This window comes from Monodelphis domestica, chromosome 8, assembly GCF_027887165.1.
Source record: "Monodelphis domestica isolate mMonDom1 chromosome 8, mMonDom1.pri, whole genome shotgun sequence".
In the NCBI taxonomy this organism is placed as follows: Eukaryota; Metazoa; Chordata; class Mammalia; order Didelphimorphia; family Didelphidae; genus Monodelphis; species Monodelphis domestica.
Window position 1 is genome coordinate 95,900,729 of NC_077234.1, and position 26,035 is coordinate 95,926,763.

Consider the following 26,035-nt stretch of genomic DNA (forward strand, 5'->3'; position numbering starts at 1 on the left):
TGTGTAACTAAGGGCAAGCGACTTAACTCCTAGGACGTATTTTGTCATCTGTTACATGAGGGAGCTAGTCTAGATGATTGCAGAGGTCCCTTCCAGATCTAAATCTATGAGCCATTGATTTAGAGAAATCACTCAGGGAATGCTTACAGACTGTGACTAAATCAGTGTCTGTAATTCTGGCTTCACTTCTTTTAGTTTTCATACACATTTAAAAGTTTCTGAAAGAAACTACCTGGAAATATTTTTTCTTTGGTCTGATCCTATAGCATTTAGAATCCTCTGTGAAGAAACTCCCTCCACTGATGCAGATCCTGCAAACATGCGACAGCTTAATCTAAGAGCGATGGGACTTGAGAGGTTAAGTGACTTGGATAGAAACAAATAAAAGTATGTTTAATGCTCATTTTTTTAAAGCACTGAATAACATTTGTCAGAACATAAAACACTTCAGAGGGCTTGGAAATTTATTTAAAATAGAGAATGGTTTGGAGTCACATCAAAGAACAAAATACAAAGGTGATAAATATTTTTTAAATAATCTTTAAGTCACTCTCTTATCCAAATGAGAGAAGGTACAGTTTGTTCCAAGTCTGAAAAAAAAAAAAGAAATCACAGCAACAGTACATTCATATAGACTCCTGGTAAGACCACCTTCCCTTTTACATTTATTATACAGTATTAATTAAAGTACAGAACAATTAGAATATAAGATGGAAGTTATATAAGAAGCTTAGAGCTCTTCATTATAGTCAACCCTCCCTCCAAACTTAATCAATTCAAGGGTATACATTTTACTTACTACTCAGTCTAAATCAGCCACCAGACATTTCCTGTTTCCAATGCCATAAACATTTATTAATCACCTGTACAAGGTACTCTGCTAGTTGCTGGAAACACAAAAGCAAAATGAAAATCAACCCCTGCCCTTAAAGAGCTTACATTCTCCCAGGAAAGTGATATCATAAATAGAAAAGCATGACAATTAGAGGAAGTGATGGCAAGCACCACAACTAGGGGAAAAGGAGAGATTTTCAATGGGAGTTGTCAGAATCCCCAAGAGAAGTTTATTTTTGTCAAAAGGGACAGTGAAGCAAAGACTAAAAGGTAAAAGATGATGGGACAAATACCTGCAATTAACATTAACATTCATATAAAGAAACCACTTTCATAAAGAACCACTGATGTTCTCTAGAAAGAAATAAGCACACAGAATATGAAAGCCTTCTCTTTTCAGGATGTGCTAAAGCATGGCTTTCGAAAAATTTAAGTCTTTTTAGTAGTAATTGTTGATGCAGTATTTTCCCCTCAAAGCTAAAGAAAATGTATTTTGTGATCCCCTGAAGTTATATCACAGTCAATTCTTGCTTATCTGCATTGGCACAAATATAGTTTGTGACTCATCTTTTCCCAAAGCTGGGCCAAATACATCAAGTATTTTGATTAAATGACTTCTTACTGAGCTTTAAGGAAAAAAAAAGAGTAAAATGAGGTATAATTGTATCAACATGGGACGTCTTCATGTTAATTATATTATTTTAATTTACAATGCAAGATGTAACAACTGATCACTACAAAACTTTTTAACTCAGTTATTTTTCAAAAGTGCTAAGTACCTTGAAGTGAATGGCAAATTTAAGGATTTTGAAAGTCAATAAGAATTCTTTTAAAATGTCATATAACAAAATACATTAAATATGCTTGATATGTCTATGGTCTGTTTTAAATTAATAAATTCAACAAACATTTCTGAGAGGTCATGAGATTATGTGAAACATGCTATATTAGATCCTGTGGGAAATCTAAAAAGGTTGACAGTCTAACAAAGAAAGTACACAAACAACTATATATAAAGTAGACTGTGATAAGTGCATGTGAGAAATGTAAAGTGCTAAGAGATTCCAGAAAAGAGAAAAAAATCACATTTGGCTTAGGGAAATCAAAGAAGGCATAAAGAGGGCTAGGAAGAGATTTCTCTGACATGCTCTACTATAATTAATGATAATAGTTAATATCAATATAGTATTTTACAAAGTACTTTACATTTGATCCTCAAAACTTACAAGGTAAGTAATAAAAGAAATATCCCCATTTTACAGATAAGAATCTAAGCCTAAAGCATGCATGCTTTGTTTAAGAGACAGAAAATAAATACTAGGTTGAAGTCAGATCTCCTGACTCCTAATTCCCAAGTTTTTTTCTCCTATATCAAGCTGCTAATAAATAATAAATGAAGCAATCTCAATAAATAATGAAGCAATCTCAAAGCATTGTCATGGGAAGGTATATGCTAGTCTGTATAGTAAAACACATCTGGAAATGAAAGTTCTTGCCACAAAAGTCCTTATCACTGTGAAATGGTTTAATATCAAGAACAAAGATGGTTTTATCAATGGGAGTAACATTAAAGACATTAAATTACATTAATTACCACCTCTTATTTTCTGCTTCTATGGGGTTTTTCCACTTGCAGTTGAAATTACCTATCTCCTCTCTATATTCTCTTCTCCTGTTAGAAGAGAGCCATGGAAAGCAGCAGAGGGCTCATTTTTCTTACTGTATCCTCAAAAAGGTAGCACAAAGCCTTGTGCATAGCATTTAATAAGAGCCCCCGCTCTCTCTAATATGCTTTCTTTCTTCTTACATTAGCCTAGATCGTACTGATTTCATATCCATTCTAAAAAGAACTAAATAAATTTATTTCATTCTGAATGTTAATGAAAATACAATTTTCTTGAAGATAGTGAACTAATTTTTCAATTATCTAACCTTAGGTAAATCAAATGGCTTAGGTTTTTCCTCACTGGCAGGCAGAAAAGATCTAAATAAGCCAAGTCATCCCAAGGTCATTTACAGATGAAACTAGAATCTTATTATTATTTCCCTCCCCAAAAATGGTGATCAAGTAAACATCATTAATTCTTGAACCATAGAGTTATGATAACATATACGCTTACTGAGAAGGGTTTTACAAATGATATTCCATTCATTACAATGCCACAACTGACTGACAATAGAAGAGAAAATATAAGATTCTACTGTACTTACTACTAGATTGTAAACAAGTATTTAACACAGTAAAGCAAAATACTACCTTAAAGGCTGTCCTCCAACAAGCTATCTCCCATATGTACATCAAAAGCATGTAAGATATAAGAGATGACATTGTCAACAACTCTGATTAAAAATATCAGAAAAGCCTAAAACAGAAAAAAAGTTGTTCTTTCCAGATATGTACATAACTCTCAAGAAGGGGATCTAAGAAGTTAAAGACATAGGTAGATTCTTTATAGATGATAAAGTCTTAGAGATGACATTGGGCTGGCTGCAAAAAACAAAGTAACAATCCAGAGCCTCCTACATACGATCCATAATTACTTAAAAGAGTATAGTATAGCTATCCATACTGAAAAAAGAATGGTTGGTGAATGCCTACGGCCCAAACTATTACATATAGTTAGATGGACAATCTATAGAGAATCTACATTAGTCATTAGTATAGAAATCTTGGACAAACACCCCAAATGAAAAATGGCTTGGGCCCAGAACTAAACAGGATGAGGGGGGCCAGGTTAGATTTCCTCTGGGAAACTACAAAGATTTTTTTCAATGACTTCATATTTCTTTCTGAAACAAAAGTCCATCTTCTGGTGATATTGTATAGCTGTGAGCTATGAAATATTATGTTTTCTAAGAAATTACAACAGCATATTATCCAGAGAGAGAGCGAGAGTGAGAGCGAGAGAAAAAGAGAGAGAGAGAGAGAGAGAGAGAAATAGAGAGTCACATGGTATGCCAGGGCAATGTGACATACATCACAAATGAAGAATTACACAAATAGCATAATGGATGTTCTCTGAGAATTGTGAAAATGGAAAAAATGGCTAATCATGTAGTAAAAAAGAGAGATAACTAATGGGTAGTCTACATGCTATATTGTTACCCATGATACCAGAAGGACATCTGTCAGGCCTCTAATGATGAATTTATTGGAATGTATAGATTAGAATCCCAAGGAAGAGCAGGCATGCAGGGTTATATTTTCCATCACTGGGAAGAATATTCATATTGATGAGATCCTAGAGCCACTGGAATACTGGAAGCAGTCATATAGGCAGCAAGGAAACAACCCAGGTAAACATCCAGACTTGTACCTGTAAAATACAATGTAATCAAATATAAAAAAAATTGCTTAAAATATCAGGGAAAAGCATCTCATCCACACTTTCTGGCAGCAGGTATAAATCAAGAATTTATATAAAGTCCATTATGAAGAGGAGAAATAAATAGCACATTACATAATTTGCACTATTAAAATTACTGTGGGGAAAAATACTAATGCACATTCACAATGGTGTCTTATCTTTTGACTTTACAACTTAACTGAAAATATAGGAGGAGTGGAATAAGAAAGGAATGCTACTCACTGGATTTTGCTATTTGTTAGTGAGAAACATGTTTCTCCAACAGATATTAATTTTAAAAACCAAATTTGTTTTCTAGTATTACCTGCAAATAGCTGAGGCAAAACTAGCTAAGTTCCAACATGGTCTGCATGCCTAACAGTCTGAGATTTTAATGAAAAGTTGTTCCAAGGTTATTCCTTCAACTGGTAAAAATATAAATGAACAACTCAGAAACTGAGAAATTTACAGTCTCAACAAATTTATATTCCTGGTGTCAACATTTAATGAAGTGGCATAATATACACTCATTACTATATGCCCTAAGTAAGTTAAATGATCCATTATTAATATATAAATATAAATTTTTCACAACTGACAATAAAAATGAGGGCTCTTAATCATTGGACTACAGAAAAATGAGTTTTTTGAGTTCTGCTGTATATCATTAGTGGAACAACTTTCTTCATGTTTTTAACTCTGTGTTTGCTCTTCAGAACTTGCTGATAATTATCAGTCTAATATCACTTAAAATTACAATATTATTTCTTTTTTTCCCATTTGTGTTAAACTACTGGATACCCCCAATATATCACAACATTTTTTCTGGCATATACCAGCAAGACATCCCTTAATCACAAGAACAAGCAGAACTTTAAGAATTGTAAAATGTATGTAAGAATCCAATGTTCTTCAGTTTTCCCCCCCTAATAACTACTAACATTCATCATTCAAGGATCAGACTTTAGTGCCAAAGAGGACATTGGGTATCATTCAATACAGCCCCTTAAGTTTTAGTTAGAGATGAAGATATCAAGGGTTTAGAGTTGTTCAAAGACTTGCCAAAGGAGTTTTTTTTTTTTTTTTGCACACCGGCAATGGAATATAGACTAGAACTCGAGTCTTCTGAATCTTGGGACCCACTAAATAGCACTCTTCTGTCTTAAAATTGATACTAAGACAGAAGGTAAGAGTTTAAACATCTTTTTAATAAGTCACTTAACATCTCTAGTAATCTTTGTCCTACACCAAGTTCAAAGAACTATAATGAGGTTAAGTGCTTTGGAACCCTAAAGAACTACCAAAATGTGAATAGTCATTATTATTATTGTTTTTGTTATTACCTATTAACCAAAAAGAGGCAGCTACCCTTTAAGGAAGATCATCTTAGAGAAAATAATGAACATGTATGTTGCTATGATCTCCCGATATTGAAGCAGGCTCAAAATAAACTTCTGAATATTCCCCAGGTATTAAAAAAAACAACTTGTTATATAATTGTTAAGGAATTAACCCGTCATGGAAAACCTCCATTCACAAAGAAGCTCTTAATGCTTTCTAATCAGGTTTGGTGAAAAGAAAAAGGACTTACCATATTCATTACTCTCTAATTAATATGAAGCCCATTTGTGACCCAAAATTAATGCCGTCCCGGACATGAGAAAAGAACATATCAGGATGACAGGATGTACAAAGGTCAAGATTTTGGTTCTGGTCAGATTTAGAATCACCTTGAATATTCTGAGGAAGAATTCCTCCTCGTTCTAAAAGAATTCTTAAGACAAAAAAAAAAAACAACAAAGAAAGGGACCAACAATTTATATACCAGTAATCATAAGAGGGGAGCAGTTTGATTTTGGCATGAAACTGTCCTAGTAAAGATGTACAAACTACAAAGGAAATTAATTATATTTCAATTACGATACCTAGGCTATTCTGCAAATGGGTTCTTTATTCTTAATGAGAGAACAATGAAACCTTCCATATTGTACTCTACAGACTTGGTTTAAGTACACACTTTTGCAAACAACAAAAAGTATGGTGATACTTCTAAAGCAAATTTAAAGGTATTTTAATGCAAAGCTCATTTAATTAAATCATAGCATTAGACAGGATTCAAATATTTTAGAATTAACAATCATCTAATTCTCTTTTCTCCTTACTTTCTCTGACTTGATATTAAAAAAAAAAAAAAACCCTTACCTCCCATCTTGGAGTCAATACTGTGTATTGGCTCCAAGGTAGAAGAGTGGTAAGGGCTAGGCAATGGGGGTTAAGTGACTTGCCCAGGGTCACACAGCTAGGAAGTGTCTGAGGACAACTCCTACCTCTAGGCCTGACTGTCAACCCACTGAGCCACCCAGCTGTCCTCTGACTTGATATTTTTTAACAAGAAAAATAATTAACAAAGTAGTATATTAGAAACAAGTCTAGAAAGTGATAAAGTTGGTTCTTAAAGCTATAAGAAGAAATAAAGTATATTACTTTATGTTTATACAAAAAAATTTAAATTCTTTTCAAATAACTGCTTTTGAAAGCCAAAGAACTATTTGCTATGTGTAATTGCAACCAGGTGATTTTCTAAAGGTATTAATAAAATAACAAAAAATTCAAATAGCAAGGATCCAGAAAAATACCTAAAAGGCATTAGGTTTCTATCACCCTAGTTATTATTTTAAACTAAAGAACCACATTCCTCTACTCAGCTGAAAAGAGGAATGTTCTCTGCTATATACTGCTTTGCTTAAATAAATCAACTTAATATTGAACTATTCTTGGGAAACTTTAGCTTATATACTTCTCATGATTAAAAAAATAAATTTTGGTCTCTCTATAAAAAAAAAACCTTTTTGAAAATTGATTAAATCACATGCCCATTATTCCTCTTTCTTTTTAAATATAAAGACATTTGCAAAGAGTTTAAGGATAATTTCTATACTGTTTAGTTAGAACAGGTTTTGTGTTTTATCCACATTTTTTATATAACTGAGTTCTCAGCTATTTAATGTCAGCATCCTGACTAACCTCAGGTTTATGATTTTAGTCTTATAATGCAAAGTATGATATTTTATACTCTAAGGAAAGAAATCAGACTTACCGAGTGGCCTTACGTATGTCAACATAGGGATTTGGAGAGTCAAATAGTCTTACACACCGAGGGTCAAGATTATGAAAGGCCTTTGCTGAATCTCTTGGGAGAGTAAAACAGCAAGGTCCAACTGAAGGGCCCATTACAACAAGAATATCTTCCAAGTGACATCCATATTCTGCTACAAGAGCATTGACAGTAGCCATAGCAACTCCTAGCAAGGTTCCCCTCCAACCTACAGCAAAGGGGAAAAACTCCAAATTTAGAACTGCTAGACAATTATGGTTTAAACGGTACTTCTTGCATTACTGTAATAAGGGATCAACCCCACAGTGCTGCAAGTACTTTAAAAAGCTGTTATATATCAATATAAGGCCATGATTAGAAGAAACTAAGGAGAGTATGTACTGAGTACAACTTTAAAAATAGAAATGTGACATGATTCAGAGGAAAGACAATAGTAACATATATGCATACTTAATCACTTGGAAGATCAATGATTTCATCAACCAATGTAGATCAATCACAAAAATATATGACCAGCTTTGTGGTGACTGGCCTCTCCAAATTTAGCAAGGCCTCATTATTGTAGGATAGCCACAAAGTTCATAGCCAGAATCATAGCCAATGCTTTTCCAGGTTGGTAGGATCTACCAGAGAGCTTCAACTCCTCTCAATATTTGAGAACATAAAACATAATAACCCATAACAATAGTATGTGAATGAAGAAAGAAAATATTATATAAACATACATATGCTGTTATTAACAGTGGGACGACTTGATAATTTTTAAAATACTTAAAATAGAAGACATTTTATAATGTATAATAGTTAAATGTTATAATTTATAACAAAATAATTAACTATTTTCCACTTAGAATGGAATAGGAAGAACTGATCAAAGAAGGAAGAAAGAATAATATTGGAATTTTTAAAAGTTAACCATATATGCTGGTTAATGTTGAAATAAATTCTGATAGATGACTATGGATTCTCAATGGTCTGGGTGGCCAGGACCATCAATAGATGTTTAATAAATGCAAAGTATGAAAAAGTATGAAATAAATCATATTAGGAACTATAGTTGGAGTTCTACCCAGAGGCAAAAGAATTAACTAGGTGATCTCAGAGGTCTCTTCCAGTCCACAGAGTTTATAAAAGAAAATGACCTGATAAGGTAAGGTCTTTTACAATAAAGAAAGGGTTAGGAATGGACCTGAGATTTCTTACACAGAACTCACAAATCAGGAAAAACTCCTTCTAACAATGAAGGGGCAGATACCCATCTTCTCTATAACTTTAGTCTCATAGTTGTCGAGAGCAGAAGTCCATAAACTTGACTTATGAAACTTGACTTTCAACCTACAGCAAATAGGCTGAGAAGATAAGAATGGTTTTTACATCTTTAAATAAAAGAGAACTTTATTTATATAATAGTTTTTATACTTTTGAATAAAGTTCTCCTGTATTTAAAAATATAAAAACCATTCTTTGCTCATTGGTTGTACAAAAACAGGCCAACTCTTGGTCAAGAGTAGTAAGGGGTAAGTAACTGGTTTGTCCAGGGTCACACAGACAATATGTCAGAGACTGAAACTGAGCATAGGTATTCCTGGCTTCAGTCAGCTCTTGATCCATTACCCCAGATTTTTTTTTGTGCAATACAAAAGAAATAATGAATAGTCAATTGAAATTATAGGTAAGCATACTGTATATGTGCACAAGCAGGTGTGTAGACTCAGCTACAAAAATCTATACCTTTCATAGATACATTGAATATTGTGATTTGACAGAAATTAGGTACTCTGATAATATATGTACTGTAATTATTATCTATTTACTACAGTATACTAAAAACAGATGATCACTGCTACATCACCCAGAAAGAGGAAAAAATATAAAAGGAATTATATGTATGCATAATTCTCATGCTATTTACATTTAACTCTGCTTTTTATTCCATTTTATCATTCTTATTCTCTGACGGATGCTGCCACTAAAAATATGCTAAGATGGCCATTCAGTACTGAAGCTACAATGCCCCCTAATTTCTTTTGCCTATCAACCAATATTAGTCATGTTTTAATCTGGGACAAAAATTTCTGAGTCCTCTCTTCTACCTTTTAATTCAACTCTTCTTTTTCCTATCTAAGAAATGCTCTCAATTCATAGAACTGTTTCTGAGAACTTCCAAAGAAGATAACATATAAGAAGATAAGAATCTGCTCTATTTTCAATCCAGATTCTATTTCAAAGCCTAAATTACCACTTCAAGGCCCAATCTTATGGAGGTAAGTTTCAGAAAATATTACCATGGATAATGTGCTTTGGTAGCTAGTACTTAATAAATATTTATTGAATTAAAATGAATTTGAACTTCTAAAACCACAAAATAGGATCTGAATTTTGTTATCAGAATTATTATAATTAATTATTAGTTATTAGTAAATCTGGCTATGAATCATCAAATGATGTTCTTACAACCAGATTAGAAGCATTAAAAGATTTTTTTCTTTTTCTCAAAGCTTTAAGTTCTATAGCACAACGTAATGGACTGATGCTTTGCATCTCTTACTTTAAAAAGAAAATTAGCATCCACTGTCCAAAATATAACTCATTATCTTTCACCTCAAAGTCAACCTTCTTCAAAATGTCTCTATTTTTGTCAAAAGCACTGGTCTCCTAGGTTCATAACCTTGGCTTTCTCCTTGCTTCTTCTCTCACTTCATTTACACAATAGCCAAATCTTGCTGTTTCTATATCCACATCATCTTTTGCATATAAACTTCTCTATCTACTAATAGGCATCACTCTAGTACTAGTCTGGATAGCTTCTTGCCTAAATTACTACAAAGATCAAAATTTTTTCCTTGCCTCAACCCTCTTCCTCAGTCTATCCTACACACTGCTGCCCAAGTGATTTTATTTAAGCACAGACCTAACCATATCATTCCCTACTCCACAAACTCCAGGGATATCCTATTGTCTCTAGAATAAAAGATAAACTTCTCTGATTTTAAAGCCCTTCACAACCTTGCTCCAATCTACCTTTCTAGCCTCAGTAGACAAGCATCTTGTCACTCTGATCCAGAAAAACTGGCTTTCTCTTTGACCTTATTTGCACATAGCGCCTTCCCTTTCTGTGCTTTTATACTTGCAGTCCTCTCTGCCTGGAATGCAATTCTTCCTTGCCTCCACTTCAGAGAATTCCTCTATCCCCTCAAGAGGTACATCAAGTAAAACCTTCCAACTAAGCTCTTCAACTGCTAGTTCCCTTCAGCACCAATTATCTTTTATTTATTTATTCTATACATATTTCATATGTCCTTGTTGTCTCCCATGTCAGAACCTAAGCTCCTAATGAGTAAGGATTGTTAGTTATATTTGTATCCATAATGCTGAGTTAGGTGCTTAAGAGACAATTACTGATTAAATGAAATAAGAATCTAAATCCTGTTCTAAAAAACTTTCAGGAAGTTATCTTCGCCAAATACTCCAACCCATGAATGATGAGGGATCTTTGCTATTAAGAAGTTTTTCTTGATAGTTTAAGTTATTCAAGTTTCAGCTGAAGCTTCTTCTCCACTCCCAGTATATCTCAAAAGCAACTGACCAATATGTGCAAAACCTTAAATATTCTCTGATAAAAGAAGCTGACATTGAAATAAATAATGTCATTACCAGAATGAGCGACACCACATGCTTTTTTAGTAGGATCTGCAAAAATCAAAGGCATACAGTCTGCACCAAGAGCTGCTATGGCTACTCCACTTTGGTTGGTTGTTATTCCATCATACAAATTAGGTTCCTTCTTGCCCATTATCCAGACACCATTGGCATGATCAGTCTAACAGGGAAGATTTAGACAAAAAAGGGGAAAAAAATTTTAAGAGGAATTCATTAATAACTTTGAATGTAATAACTAACTGAAAAACACAATTGTTATAATCTTAAGATTACTATTAAACTTTTAAGTCCATAAGATATCTGACTCTTTTACATATAAATAATAAACACTAAGTTACCCTTGGACCTACAAATTATCATATCTTAATGTAATAATGCAAAAGCAAAACATTCATTTATTTATTCTTAATTCTTTCTCCTTTTATTCTCTTTTAGAAGCAAGTTCAAGGAATACAGTTGAGAGGTGCACTACTCATAAATCAATCACTCTCACTATAGCATAAATGAATGAAATGTATCTAGAAAAGTATCTAGAAAACACCTTATCAAAGTGACATCAACAAAGTAATATAGTAACAAATATAATATCAATGAGAATATTTACATACTACATAAACATTTTCAACAAAATCTTCATTTTGGGACCTTGCTGATCTTGGCCCTCCTTGTCACATATATGGTAATTTAGACATAAAATGACATAAATCTGTTATAGTGGCAGCAATGATGCAAGAACAGAGACAATTTTGAGACTAAAGTAGTTTTGTTGGTTGACAAATAAGAAAGCATAATCATTATATATGCGCAGATTGCTTATTTCCCACAGTGCACTGGAGTGGTCCTCTAAAATCTTACACAAAGACAATGTTTAGTCTATCTAGGTATGTCAAAGGTTTGGGGTTTTTTTTGCACTTCTTTGCTTTTCCACCTCAGATGTATCAAGTAGTTTTACAGCACCAATAACTCCTATTTATGCATTTGCAAGCAGTGACCTCTTGGGAAAGATAACATTTATTTGGATAAAATTGTAAAATACACAATCTGTATCTAGAAACTAAAAGCTGACAGCAAGTTGTTTGTATATTTATAATCAAACACTTCTCAAAAAGCATTTCTCCTTTTTATAGCTAGAAATATATCACATAATGAGGATAAAGCTTTTCAGTTGTGAAAAATGATACTGAGAAGGACTAAAAGATAAATTTCTATACATACACAAAAGTGCTACAACTTTTCATGTCATGTATAGCCTATTCTTTAAGCATGGCCTTAAGCAACAAGAAAATATATGCTTTCTCTCAGATTTCAGGGCATAGATTGCTTAAGTTAAATATCAGCTTTGATACCTGCAATTTCCTATAGTTATTGGGATATATACCATAATGACACACAATGGATAACATTGTTAATCTACCCAATGGCTCTTCGTTTTGCATTCATTATTGGGAGCAATGACTACACAAAGAACTAAAAGGAAAAGCTTCAATGCTAGTGGGAAAAAACTTCTTAAAAAGATAATCATAGTTATAAATCTGTAATGAAAGGAGAAATGAAAGGAAGTGTAGAGGATGGTAACTACTGGAATACTCTTTAACAAAGAAAAACATGTATATATATTTTCTCCTCCAATTCATACATTTTTTTTTCCAGACTCAAGTCAGGAGCTCTGACTCCAAACCATCAAAAGACACTGGTTTGTTTTTGTTTGTTTTTAAATTTATTTTTTATTATATACTTAGTAACCACCACCACCACCACCAAAAAAACTCACTTAAACAAATGCATAAAAAATCTGTGTAAAAACACAAACTACACATTGTTTTTAATTTGTTTAAAAATGTAAATTATATATGTATGCTAATATAAACATACTGCTTTTGAGTTCCCTTTGGTTTAGTTTTACTTGGATACTTTTTTGTCTTGATTTTGTGGGGGTTTTTTTAATAAATAGTCATGGTATGAATTATTCTTATTCTCTGAATCTCTTCATATATTTCCCTTATTTTCTTTATATTTCCAATATTTTTCGATTCTAATAACATAATACAATCCAGTACATTTAAATATCGCAATATATGCAGCCATTTCTCCCAATCATTTCATTTGTGTTATTTCCTGTTATTTTTGTCATAATAAAACTTCCATGAATATTTTCATACACACACAGCTTTTTACCCTTTTAATAATGCCCTTAGGGACTGACCCTAGTAATGAGATCTCTAGGTCAATGAGCATGAATGATCTTGTAGCTCTTAATGTATATTTCCATCTTCTTTTCTAAAAGTAACATTCACAGCTACTCTAGCAATATATTATTATGCCCATTTCTCCATGTTCCTTTCAGCATTTAATTTGGTCACATTAACTCATCTGGATCTCAGGAAGCATATATTAACAAAACCATTATTTGTTAGACTGGTCCTTAGGCTGCAGACATAATCTGCTGCCAGGATCATACTCTTTCCAAATCAAATTTTTGCAGTTTGGTCATATCCAGTGGTCGCTCTAGTTGCTCCAGTGTCACAACCTCTCAGGGATGCAGGACTACCTCCATAGTATGATGAGTGTTAAAGACTTTTGCATAATATTTATGCTCTCAAAGTCACTGTCACACCAGAAACTGTTTGGCTTATGTACATACTTAGACTTAGATCTACTACTAACTACATGCAGGTGCATATGAGAGAAGCAATAAATTTTAAAAATTTATTATTAAAATTTCCCAAATTATTAAAGGAAAACAGATAATGTACAGTAGTTCAAAATCCAACAGGTTCCAATTTAAACAGTTCACACAGGGGAAAGTAGGTAGCACAGTGCATAGTGCTGGGCCTGGAGCTAGGAAGATCTGAGTTTAAATCCAGCCTCCAGACATTTATTAGCTATGTGACCTTGAGTAAGTCATCTGCCTGAATTTCTTCAACAGTAAAATGTGAACAATAGCCATATCCCAGGATTATTGTGAGGTTCAAATGAGATTCTATTTGTAAAGTGCTTAGCACAGTGTCTGCCACTTAAGAGGTACTTCATACATGCTTGTTTCTCTTCTTCCTAGGGACATAGGCTTTGGCAGGAAAAGGCATCTTTTCATCAATGATGGTTCAATTTGCTTCTGATGCTGTTTGAATAGATTCCATGTGGTTTTAACCACATTCTATTTCTTGTAAATCAAAAAGGTTAGCCTGTGAAGCTACATACAATTAGGAGCTAATCCTAGAGCATTTCTGTGGTATTTCTATAGTACTTTTAGAAGTTCCAAGCAGCAAATATTATGTAACTTATCTATAAGATCTAAAGTGTCCATTGAAGAAAATCAAGCATAAATGTCTTTAGACTATAGGTGGAAAAACTGATGCTAACATTAAGAAGCCTGATCAGAAGTCACATGGTCAAATATAGTCTAATTTTCTCATCCACAGAGCAACAAAATACCTTTATATGGTGAAATTTTTCAGGATTGAATCCTGCCGCTTGAGCCAATCTGCACAGATTTTCTTGAACGACAGCCTTTGGATCTTTACGCTTAGTACTACTGAAGAGATTGAAAGAACTGAGAGTGGGGATGTAAGATATCCCACCTGTCCTTGTTGTGAAGCCATGTATGAAAGTATCTGTTGAAAAGATTAAATAAAGGGATTAAAAATAAATTCCATGCATGAAGACTATATAATGTTCCTGTCAGATGATACTGATAAAAGGGGCACTGATCAGAAAACCTTGAGGATTTTTATTGTTTTCAAATTCTGTAGGGAGAGCTACAAAGGGCTGTGCTAAATAAATGGACCTGAGTTAATCTAGTTTGAAAGGCAATGGAAGCCTTCTGAAAATTATTAAAGTAACTATGACTACATCAACAAGCCATTGCTATGGGTCTTCTAGCTGATAAGATATCAGGGTCTGGAGTGCTATGCTATCACCACTAGATAACTTTTCTACTTCCTCAAAAATTATTTAGACACCACTCCAGACTCTCTTAAGTACTCTACAGCTAGAACCTTGCCTGATACCTTGCTTTCCATGAACCAATCTTTCCAACTGTACTATCATTATCAAGACCCATCCTGGCAATCTTTGAAAGTAATTTAACCCTCACATGGTGACTGACTGACTGGCTATAAGTTTATTCCAACACAATTCTATAGGATGGAGGCCCACACAATGGGAATTCAGACCCTGTGGTCAGTCCCAACAATAAGTAGTAGAGAATAGTGTTAGCAAAATTGTCAACTGAGATTCAAGTGCTACATAAATCCTGGGCTAAGAACAAAGATACCTGTTACAATAAAAATCGTTCATATATATGCAGTTTAATTTTCAAAAAGTTTTCCAAAGCCAGAGAAGTAGATAATGTATCATTTTTTTCTTGTCATTTTTTAATCTATTTTCTCAAATTTATCTAAGTCCTCTTTAGTTTCTAGCACCATTGATCCATATCTTCCATGTTCTTCCCCACATGAAGCATAAAGTCTATCAGGGAGATTAGACAAACAAAATTATGTAATATTATTATAATTTATATTACTATTAGAGCTCCAAAATGAAATTTAATGTGAGGTCCAAGGGAAAAATTGTCACCACTTTTAGGTAAATGAAGTTCTTGGAAGTTAATGGATAGCTAAGAATTAACAAGTTACAGAAGGAAAAAATTATCTTAAGAATAGGAAACAGTTTGAACAAAGCCCTATTATATGTAGAGTACAAAAAAGTCCAGTTTCTCTAAAGTGTGAAAAACAGGGTGGTGCTAAATTTTGAAAGGTCTTAAATTTGAGAAAAAATAGTTTGAATTTAAGTTAATTGGCAGTAGTCTAAGGCACTGAAGTTTTCTGAAAAGAGTAACATGAAAAGATCTATATATAAGAAAGAGTATTCTAGTAGTAATATAAAACTTGGGCTGAAGGAGGCAGAAAGAATGGGCTGAACCTATTAGGAAACTAGGATAAGAACCCAAATGGGTGGTAAAAAACTTATAGAAGAATAGTGGTACAGGGAAAAGAAGCAGTGGATGAGATTAACAATACTTGATAAATTAATAGAACTGAGATAAAGAGTCAAAGGTAGCCAAGTTTCTGAACACGAAAATTTGAGTAAATTGCACTGCTATCAAAAGACAGAATGAGAATCAGGTTTAGTGGGTGGTTTGTTTTATCACTTTGAATTTGAGATACTGGTTGGGACAATCTGAGATGGTGGTAGTGGTGGTAGAGATGTCTTAGAGAGTGTGGATTTGTAGTCTGGGAGAGAGGTTGAACCTAGATATAAATCTGGGAGTAAGAAATGGTATTTAAAGACATGAAAGTAATGAGATTGCAAAGAATGAGGACAAAGCTAGAAGAGGGCCAAGGAGCGAGTTAGCTAACAAACTCATTAAGGGATAAGAAGATAAGGAACAAGGAAAGGAGAGGAAAATATAGGCTTTGAAGCCAAGAGAGAATGAGGATTTAAAAAGATCTGTGAATTTGGTGATTAGGTTATAAGCAGTTTTATTGATCTTGTATAACTGAAAATCTGTTACCATAAAAAAAGAACTCCATTTCCCAGGAGCCCACTGACTTCCTGCCATTTCGTACTTCCTATAGACAGAGGATATTAGCGAGTAGGTGATCCTCTTGGGGCTCTTTCTTGGGTTTGCAGCCAGTGTGGTGGTGATAAGCTAAGCACAGGAATTTTAAATGGGCTAATCAGCCATGGGCCCGTGGTCTTTATTTTGTATCCTCTTTATTCCTTGATTTCTAATGATCATTAATAAATCCCTTAAAATATAATATTTTATTGAGATTTAATTTTAATTTTTACAGAGATGGCAACCACTTGGAGAAAAAAATTCTCAATTTTTTTTAAGATATCCTAAATAAAAAAATTTTAAGCCACATTTTTCTTGCCACAGCTTTTCACCCCACCCCCTCAAGAACTCTGAGAGGACTCCAAACTCTCTACCTAAGTTGCTATATGACAACCTTTGAAAAATTTAATGAGCTAAATATCTCAAATTGATTTTAAGGGGTCTTTAAACATGAATTTTAGATTTTTTTCAACAACTCTGATCATTTTTTCTATGTCTGAGTTATTTGTAACAAGAGATAAAGGGTCTATTTTAGTAGCTGAAGTATTATAATTATACATTACTATAATCGTGACCGTGAAAATATGGGTTCAAGACTTTGAATTGCCAAAACTGTAAAGATAATTTTAGTGTCTTGAATTAAAATAAAAAAAATAAGTGGTCACCATGGGAAAAATTCCCAAATATGAAATACCCAAGTCAGCTGGGTTTTATGGAGATTTTAATTAATACAAATCAAGGAATTAAGGAAAGGGAAAGAGACAGAGTAAGAGGAAATAGTAGGAAAAGGCTAGGGCCTTTTCTCTTTAAGAGAGAAAGTAAGTCAGTCTTTAATCACTCACCACAAGATCTTTCCAAGCAAAACTCTAATGTTCAGAGACCCAGCAGCCTCCTCTGACTCCTGACCTCCAATTCAGCTACCAAAGCTGAACTAAATCGAACTACCTTGAACTGGTTCAGACAGATCCTTTTAAAGAGAAGTTTCTCTGTGTCACCTCCCCTAAATTTTCACGTGTACCAATCATAGTAGACGCTTTTCCTAGGACAGCCCATTCTTAGTTTTTAGTTCTCACCTTCTCTGGGTAGAGTATATCTTCTAAGTACTTCACACCTCTTTGTTAAGCTTTCCCCTTGCAAGTTGCCTGACCTTTTAGTGATTAATTTGACCTTCACAGGTACTTAGCACCCTTTTGTATTAGATCTAAAAATAGACCTAGCTTAAGGGCTTTTGCCTCACTATAAGTATGGGTTAAGTACTTTTTCATTGTTCAATAAGGAGTTTACAACTTTGTCTTCCCCTAAAGTATGCCTAAGTATGGGTGGAGTAATGTTAGAGTTCCCAATACATTCCTGACCAAGTACCTCCATTGTTTAAATGGGGAATAACCTTAACCATAACCTTAAGATAATGTTCCAAGATAGAGTCTGAGAAAATTTAAGATTCACACAATCCCCACTTCTGCATTTGTAAAAATATGAATGGATGGGACATAACGGTCTCATACCAAAGGAGCTGGGAAATTGATCATCACAGGGCATGATGGTACCCTTTGATGGCTCCCAAGAGGGAGGATCTCTCATTTTGTAACTCTTCTACTTATTCTATCCTTCCATTAGAATGATCTAGATTCTTGGTGACATTTTTAGACCCAACATCAACAGTACAGAGGCTTCTTGTTTTTTTTTCCTAGACTCCTCTGCCACATTTTTGTAATGATGGCAGTAATAGATTAAAAAAAAATATATCTCAGCCAAGGTTGAAACATTGCTACACCTGAAAAACTTGTGACAAGTACCCATTAGTTTTAAATGTCACATAGCAAAATCATGTGAATCCTAATGATAGTGGGTTTGTTTGCTATTGTCATTAAATGGGCTATTATAACTTTGGGGTTTTTGATTCTTTTTGAATGTCCATTACCTGTTGTACTACTGTTCTTTAAAAATACTGTTACTTTGTGAAAATCATTTGCTTGCACTCACAGTGGATCATGGCCTGGTTTGAAAAGGAAATGGATCTCATTTTTTGGTGAGAAACCTTTGTATTCTTCCTTTCTTAGCTGACACAGTGTGTCAATGATTGCAGGCTATATATTTTTTTTTAATTTTAAAAACTCTTTTATTATTGTTTTTGCTGGCATGTGCAATATACTTTTTCAGTTTTATTTTTCTCTCCTTTTCGTAACTGAAGCACATGCTAACAGTATTGAGATCTTTCTTTTTTATTTTGCAGTAATAAAAGTTTAAAATATGTTTGTTTTAATATTAATGCATACGCAAAAAGCTTTAGACTATAAAGATGATGCCATTGATTATTTTAAAAAATTATGGAACTTTGCTTAATGATTTTGTCTGATTCCAGGAGAAGGGAATACCAAAAGAGCCATTGCAGAGTGCCAAAGAAGCACAAAGCTAAACTGCATAGTGCCAATCGAGCCCAAGGTCAAAGAGACCAACCAATACCAATGAGATTGATGAAATTTTGAGCCAAGACAAGAGGACTTGAACTTCTTTGGGGTTTGAGGTTGCAGCTGTTTTGACATGTCAAAGGCAGGTCTTTCTTGTTCCACAAGAATCTCAAATTTGGCTCCTACCTAGCTCCTATAATCTAGTCCCTATTCTGTCTTTCATAGTGTGGCAAGTTCTTGTAGTCTTGGCTACAAATGGGTAAGTAAAATATTACTGCATTTTATCCTACAGACTTGTGAACTTACTTTAATTGGATTTTGAATTTTTTCTTTCTCCCAAAGAAGTTTTTCTTATATGTTTTTCCTTTATGTTTTTGGTTTTTTCTTTTGATAATTGATTCGTATACCTCATAACTCAGCCATGTATTCCTAAGTGATCTCTGTGTTTTTCAATACCCTCTTCAGGGGGGAATGAATTATTATTCTAATATACAAAGTTTAAATTCTTTTGAGAACAATTTTAGGTTAAGAAACATGCTACATCTCCGAATCTAGAAAGTGAACTGTTTGGAGAAGGCACCATGAAGATGCCTCCACAGACCATACACTGCACCAGAAGATCCAGAGTGAACTTTGGGATGTGGTGATCTGAACCTTGTGGGATTGAATAATTTGTTTTGTATGTATACTCTTATGCCGAAGGGGGCTGCCCCCTAACTGGCTTTTTGTCAATGAGCCTAGCAATCATTTGTTTTGTTCTCTTTTCCTTTTATCTCCAAATTATTGTAATTTCAAAGTTGGTTATGTTTACAAGATCTATTGGAGAGACCAGTCTTCCACGGATCTCAGTGGGGAATATATAATTGAAAATCTCTTACCCTAAAAAAGAGCTACATTTTCCGGGAGCCCACTGACTTCCTGTTGTTACATATTTCCTGTAGACAGAGGATATTAGCGAATGGGTGGTACTCTTGGGGCTCCTTCTTGGACTTGCAGCCAGCATGATGGCAGTAATAAGCTAAGCGAGGGTATTTTAAATGAGCTAATCAGCCATGGGCATGTGGTCTTTATTTTGTATCCTCTTTATTCCTTGATTTCTAATGATCATTAATAAATCCCTTAAAATATAATATTTTATTATTTGAGATTTAATTTTTACAATCTCTAAAAGTTTTTTTTTTTCTCTAGCTGTGCTCCTGAGACTTACATTAATGAACAGGTACTTTCCTACCTAATCACATGAAGATCTTTTTGGGAGACGATTAATAATGGATAAAAGTGCTTTTGGGGACCATAGACTGGATCTTTTGAACTCTGATGCAAGCAGCATAGTACAGGAGACTCTTGAACTTATAATAGTAGGATCCAATTTGAAATCCTGACTCTGCCACTTATCAGTGCCTGTGGTCAATTAACTTCTCTAAAACTCAGTTTCATTTGTAAAAAGGAAAAATTAAAATTAGATAAGTTATGGACTTCCAGCTCAAAACGAAAATGTTACAATGACCTTATAACAGCATGCTCTACATAGCTATCTTAATGAGATAGCATGCTTCCTTTTTTTAGTGATCCTTAGTCTCTCTCCTTTAAAGAGAGGAGGGAGCAATGTCTTCCCTCACATAAGATAAAAAATCCTTTCTCTTCCCTTTCCTTTGAGGCAGGTTTATGATATCAATGACCAACTCACTATTCTCCTCCTAAATTAAGAATGGTATGTTTTTTACCCAAACTAGATATGATATTTTGATGCAAATAAACATGATTACACCTTTTCTATCATAAGATGAGGTTTTTTTAGTATGTTCTACAGAAGCAAACAATTATCAGATGTCTACTTTTTAGTAGCCTCAAAGCTTTTTTGATACAAATAAAACAAAATGTTTGTGTATGTGTTCCAATATATGTATATTTACTTGCTTACAAACTATATACAAGTGCTATTCCATTATGTACATTATAAAAAGAACAGAAAAATAGGAATTAAAATATTTTATTTATTGGAAATACAAAAAGGTTTTTTGCTCTCACTAAAAATTATCAAAGAGGTATTTCTAATGAGAACAAAATGAATGCTTTGATTGGCTTTGAAATATATTATTTGCATTTTGTGATCAAGCACTTCACAGATCTGGCTTTCAGGTCAGTTTATTTAGAAACTTGGTTTTAATATAGATGTCATAACTAAAAAAGATACTTCACAGAGTCACATAGATTCGAGTCAAAGAAATGCACTGCTGGCAATACTTGCAAAATAATGATACTTATTTTTTGGACCCATTCAACGATTACACAACAATTATTGTTGAAATTCTGTTAGTTCATCAGTTTTTGATAGTTATAATGTACCAGGAATTCTGTAAGGTTCTTGAAAAATTATCAGAAGAATTTTATCTTTTAAAAAATTTTAACAAATGGGCTCAAAACACACCAAAAGATATCACTTGCAAAATTTTTAAGTAGATCATAAGAAATCTATTTCCAGGTGCTTTAAGAATATAGATACATTATTATAGGTGACATAAATATTGTGTTCAGCAACCCAGCAAGGAAACAGGAGGTATTCAATAGGAAAATATTACAACATAGATGAAGGAGGTAGAAGTCCACCATTGGTTATCATGGAGAGCATATCATATATTCTGCCTTCCCACTACCTTATTCATTGTTCACATATGATTTGGGTTCAAGCTACAGCATCCACATCGAAGAATACTGCTTTAAAAATGTGAATATTTATTGTTATTTATCAACTAATAGGGAAATCATCTTTACCAAATGGTTTAAATTCTAGGGGGGGAGAAGTATTTAAAAGTGAATACATCTAGAAGTGTTCTGGTACCAAAGAGATGTGAAATCTAACAAGTGGACTATGCTTATTCTGAAATGTTAAAAATATGTTAATGATACAAGCAAAATTATCAAGGTTAGATTGTTTCTATACTTGTCAATAAAATCAGTAAAACAGAATAAAGCTAGGTAGGTTGGGATCAGGTTGTGAAGGACCTTAAATGTCAAATGATTTTATATATCATACTAAAGGCAAGAGGGAAATATTGGAGTATAGCAAGCAGAGAAGTGACATAGTCAGACTGACACTTTAGGAAATCAATGATCAATGCTATGACCAAACACAATTCCAGAGGGTCAATTAAGAATGCTACTCACTTTCTGACAGAAGTTCTAAGACTCAGGATGTACAATAAGACAAATATTTGGACAGTCAATAAAGGAATTTGCTTGTCTAACTAGAATTATTTATTATGAGATTTTTCCCCTCTCTCAATTGAAGGGATAGGAGAGAGAAAAAAATGCTTAATTTTTTAAAAAAGAAAATTTCATTTAAAAAAATAATTGATAGTGTGAAAAAGTATGATAGTGTATATGGAAAAGATTGGAAAAAAGGAAAGATTTGAGGCTGGGAGACCAATTAAGTGGCTCTTGAAATAACCAAGGCAAGAATGCAATATGAGATTTCCCTGCCCCCCCCCCCCTCAATTGAAGGGATAGGAGAGAGAGAAAATGCTTAATTTTTTAAAAAAGAAAATTTCATTTAAAAAAATCATTGATAGTGTGGAAAAGTGTGACAGTGTATATGGAAAAGATTGGAAAAAAGGAAAGATTTGAGGCTGGGAGACCAATTAAGTGGCTCTTGCAATAACCAAGGCAAGAGATGAAAGCTGAACTAGAGTACAGGTGATAGGTGTTTAGAAAATTCTAAAATTTTCAAAAGTACCTTATCCTTCTTCTTTCTCTTAATATATCCATAATTTTACTGACCTGGGTACTTTATCTACCAATGAAACCAAAGAGAGAGACTTTTTTTGTGTGTGGTGCTCAATAGATATTTACTAAATGAGTATCAAATGAAGATTATATATGTGTATGTGGTTATAACTTTCTATGTGTGTGTGAAGAGACACAATAATAAGCCATGAAAAAGAGACCAAATCAAGTAAAGGGATGTGGAAAAGAGAAGAATATATGCATACATGAAAATAAATGGATATAACCTAAAATACCTGGGATCAAGGAAGATGTGAGAATGATGGGTTCTCCCTTCAGTCCTGGTAGACTTCTCAAATATGTTTTGATATCATTCTGGATTTCTTCTAATTCTTGGTTTGTAACACTGTTTAGCTCAATGGATTCTTTTATATGACTTTCTCCCAAATCTAGTGGTAAGTCTTCAAACTCAAAATGGTAAACATCAGTGAAGAGTTGATCAATAAAAACTTTCATTAGTGCTTTTCTCTGTAGTGTTGTCATTATTTTAATACTATCCAAATTTTTTTCATCAAGTTTTTGTTTAACTGTATATAAGACAGCAGCCATGCTGGAATTACTTATAACCTCAAATCCCATTTGAAGGGCTGGTAAACTATTAATCATTTCAAGTTCACTATCATGTTCACAGTCATTTTCACATTTGAGATTATGGCCACACATTATGCAAAGGAATTTAGCATTTGTGGCATGGAGGTAGTGGACAGCATTCAGTGTTTTTAGTAGCATACAGTTAATCTGAGAGTTCAATTTCAAACCAAAGATATCGATCAATACTGCTTCTGCCATATTTGAGTACTGTATAAAGATCCTCAAAAAGAATTCTGCACCAAATAAACTACCTATAAAGAAAAAATATATCAACAAATTATATCACCTTTTCTCAATGGTTACAGCAAAAAAAATTGTGTAATGTTTAGTTTTAAAATTTTGATTTGGATCTCGAAAATCAATCTATCAAATATAACAAAGGTAGTGATGCCTCCCCTATTTTCCATATAAAAACTTCTATGTCTTTTAAGCACAAATGTCTTTATAATGTAGTTTTATATATGAAGAGTTAAACATTAATAAGGGAAGAATACTAGTATACTTTTTTCATTATAGGTAGTAAGCTTAGGCAATATTTCTAAAAGTCACAAGACTTTGTCGTATGTCATATTCTTTGATGTGAAATATCCCTCAATCTGGGGCCAGGTTCCAGCATTGTTGCTTACTAGTCATGTCATTTTAATTTCTCTGAATCTGTTTCCTTATTGGTAACATAAATTTAATATAAAAATACTTCTATTATAGATCCTAGAGGATTGAGGTACAGATCAAATGAGATAAAATATATGAAAGAGCTTTGTAAATCAAAAGCTATATCTATCTATCTATCTATATAACAGCTTCGGTATATTGAACTTCAGTACAAAGAAATCACTAGTTTCTATAGCAGCTAATAAGAAAATAGCTTATACGAGTTAAAAGTTTTGCAAAGTGCTTTACATATGTTCTCATTTGATCGTCATATAAAATCTATAAGATAAGTGTATTATCTCCATTATTATGAGGAAACTGAAGCCCAAAGTGAACTGATTTGCTCAATATCACCCAGCTAGTAAGTAGAAATTCTAGAATTTAAACCCTAAACTTTTCAATTCTATGTACTATATATTACCTATCTTTAAAAGGAGAAAAATTAATAGGGAAATCTTTTTTTTATTATATATGTAAAATGGTTATTTATTATACATGCATTTAGATTAAATCAGTATAGATAAGTCTAACCCTCTTCTTCCTTCAGCCATTAACAAGGCATTTATTGGAGGTCACTGGAGGCCAAAGCACAATACTCCCAGCCCCTATTCTTTCCTTAGGCTTTACAGTGCCATCCCCTTCTCACATCCAACCCACTTTCTTGTTCACTAGCACTGTTTTATTTCCTAATGCACTTAATGCTTATATTTTCCATTCTTTATTAAAGATGTACTTACTGCTAATTTGTAACAGTTTTACCTAAATACAAATAGGGGGACAAGTAGGGAAGAAGAGTAGTAATGGGCATTAACAAGGATTTGTCCCTCAATACTCAGAGATGATCCTGCTGCTTTAAGTATTTTTCTTTTTCCTATAGTATTAAGATTAGTGTCGATCTTTTCTTCCTTCTCCCATCTCCTTTACTGGTTTTACAGATTCCACCGTCCAAAAAAAAAAGGAAAAAGGTATGTACACATCTACACAACTATACAGATTTATATCATTATCTATAAGCGTATATCTATATACATTTATATAGATAAGATATATGATTCACTAAAATGTGTATACAACTCGATCCTTAGGTTCAAGGCCAAGTTCATCTTTGATCTTGAACTCATCCCCTGACCTTGTTGGCAGCAAAGCTGTTCTCCCCTGTCCTGGTGGTTGCTTTCACTTCATTGGAAGTTGTTTCGATGGTACCCTAGCAAGACATTTCGCTTATGAAGTTTAAACTCAATTTTTTTCCAGCCCCATGTCCTGCTGGTTACTAGTTTTGTGGTCATCAGTGTCAAGCTCTAAAAATTAGACAATGCCAAGAAGCTGGGACCAAGTGAAGATCGCGGCTTACGAAGAATTCCGCAGGTACCACCGTCCTCACGACTCACACCCAGCACCCACCCCCATGACGCCGGGACTCACGGCAGCTCCTAGTTACTAAGTCATGCCTTACTTACAATCCGGGGATGCGGTGCAGGACAAAATACCTCTCTATATACTCCTCCAAGGCGAACTTCCAGGGAAAGCTCCACGAGCCTGCGCACTCAGTTCCATTCGGGATCGAGTTTGGGGTGGCACCGCAGCTGCGCCCAGCGTCGTGACACCACGGAGTTGCGCAGCACTTCCGGGCTGAGAAGCGGCGGCCCCGCACCCCTCCTCCCATCAAGCGCTTCCCCTCCCCCCACCCTGAGGCGCTGCCCGGTCTTAGAGCCCCCAAGGGAGGGGAGGAAAATAAACCCGGACCAAAAGCAGAACTAACCTAGGCTCGGAGAGGGGAGAAGGGTAGAGCGCTCACCTGAGATGCTGAGGCCAGAGCCGGGAGGGAGAATTTGGGGCAGCGGCGGCAGCAAGAACTAGGTCAAGGGTACCAGGGGAGGAGAGGAGAATGAATCCCGAGGGCGAGACCGAAGGAAAAGGAGAAGGAGCCGATGGCCGAGTGCTGCGACAGCGAAAAAGAGGATGGGAACAGCGCAAGGGCGGAGAAATGACAGGCGGGGGGCGGAGGAGAGCGATGGTTTGAGAACGAGGCTAGGGGTCTTGGGGGAGGGGAAGAGAACCACGGAAACGAGGCTGGAGGAGGAGATTG

General features: G+C 34.2%; 1 protein-coding gene across 4 annotated transcripts; it reads right to left on the bottom strand.

Annotated features, from left to right (window-relative positions):
- Nucleotides 1-446: 446 nt before the first annotated feature.
- Nucleotides 447-25,952, bottom strand: LACC1 (laccase domain containing 1). 4 transcript variants are annotated; one of them, XM_007501559.3, is made up of 7 exons: nucleotides 25,745-25,952; nucleotides 22,944-23,549; nucleotides 14,389-14,567; nucleotides 10,951-11,116; nucleotides 7,279-7,504; nucleotides 5,773-5,955; nucleotides 447-4,151 (listed from the first exon to the last, which is right to left on the bottom strand). In XM_007501559.3, exons 2-6 carry the CDS (start codon nucleotides 23,494-23,496, stop codon nucleotides 5,781-5,783), a joined length of 1,299 nt encoding a protein of 432 aa, XP_007501621.1. In that variant the 5' UTR covers nucleotides 23,497-23,549; nucleotides 25,745-25,952; the 3' UTR covers nucleotides 447-4,151; nucleotides 5,773-5,780. The 4 variants fall into 4 exon arrangements, with proteins under 4 accessions (XP_007501621.1, XP_001363487.1, XP_056663623.1 ...); XM_001363450.4 differs by lacking the exon at nucleotides 25,745-25,952 and adding an exon at nucleotides 25,407-25,585; XM_056807645.1 differs by lacking the exon at nucleotides 22,944-23,549 and having other exon boundaries at nucleotides 25,745-25,882.
- Nucleotides 25,953-26,035: the final 83 nt, after the last annotated feature.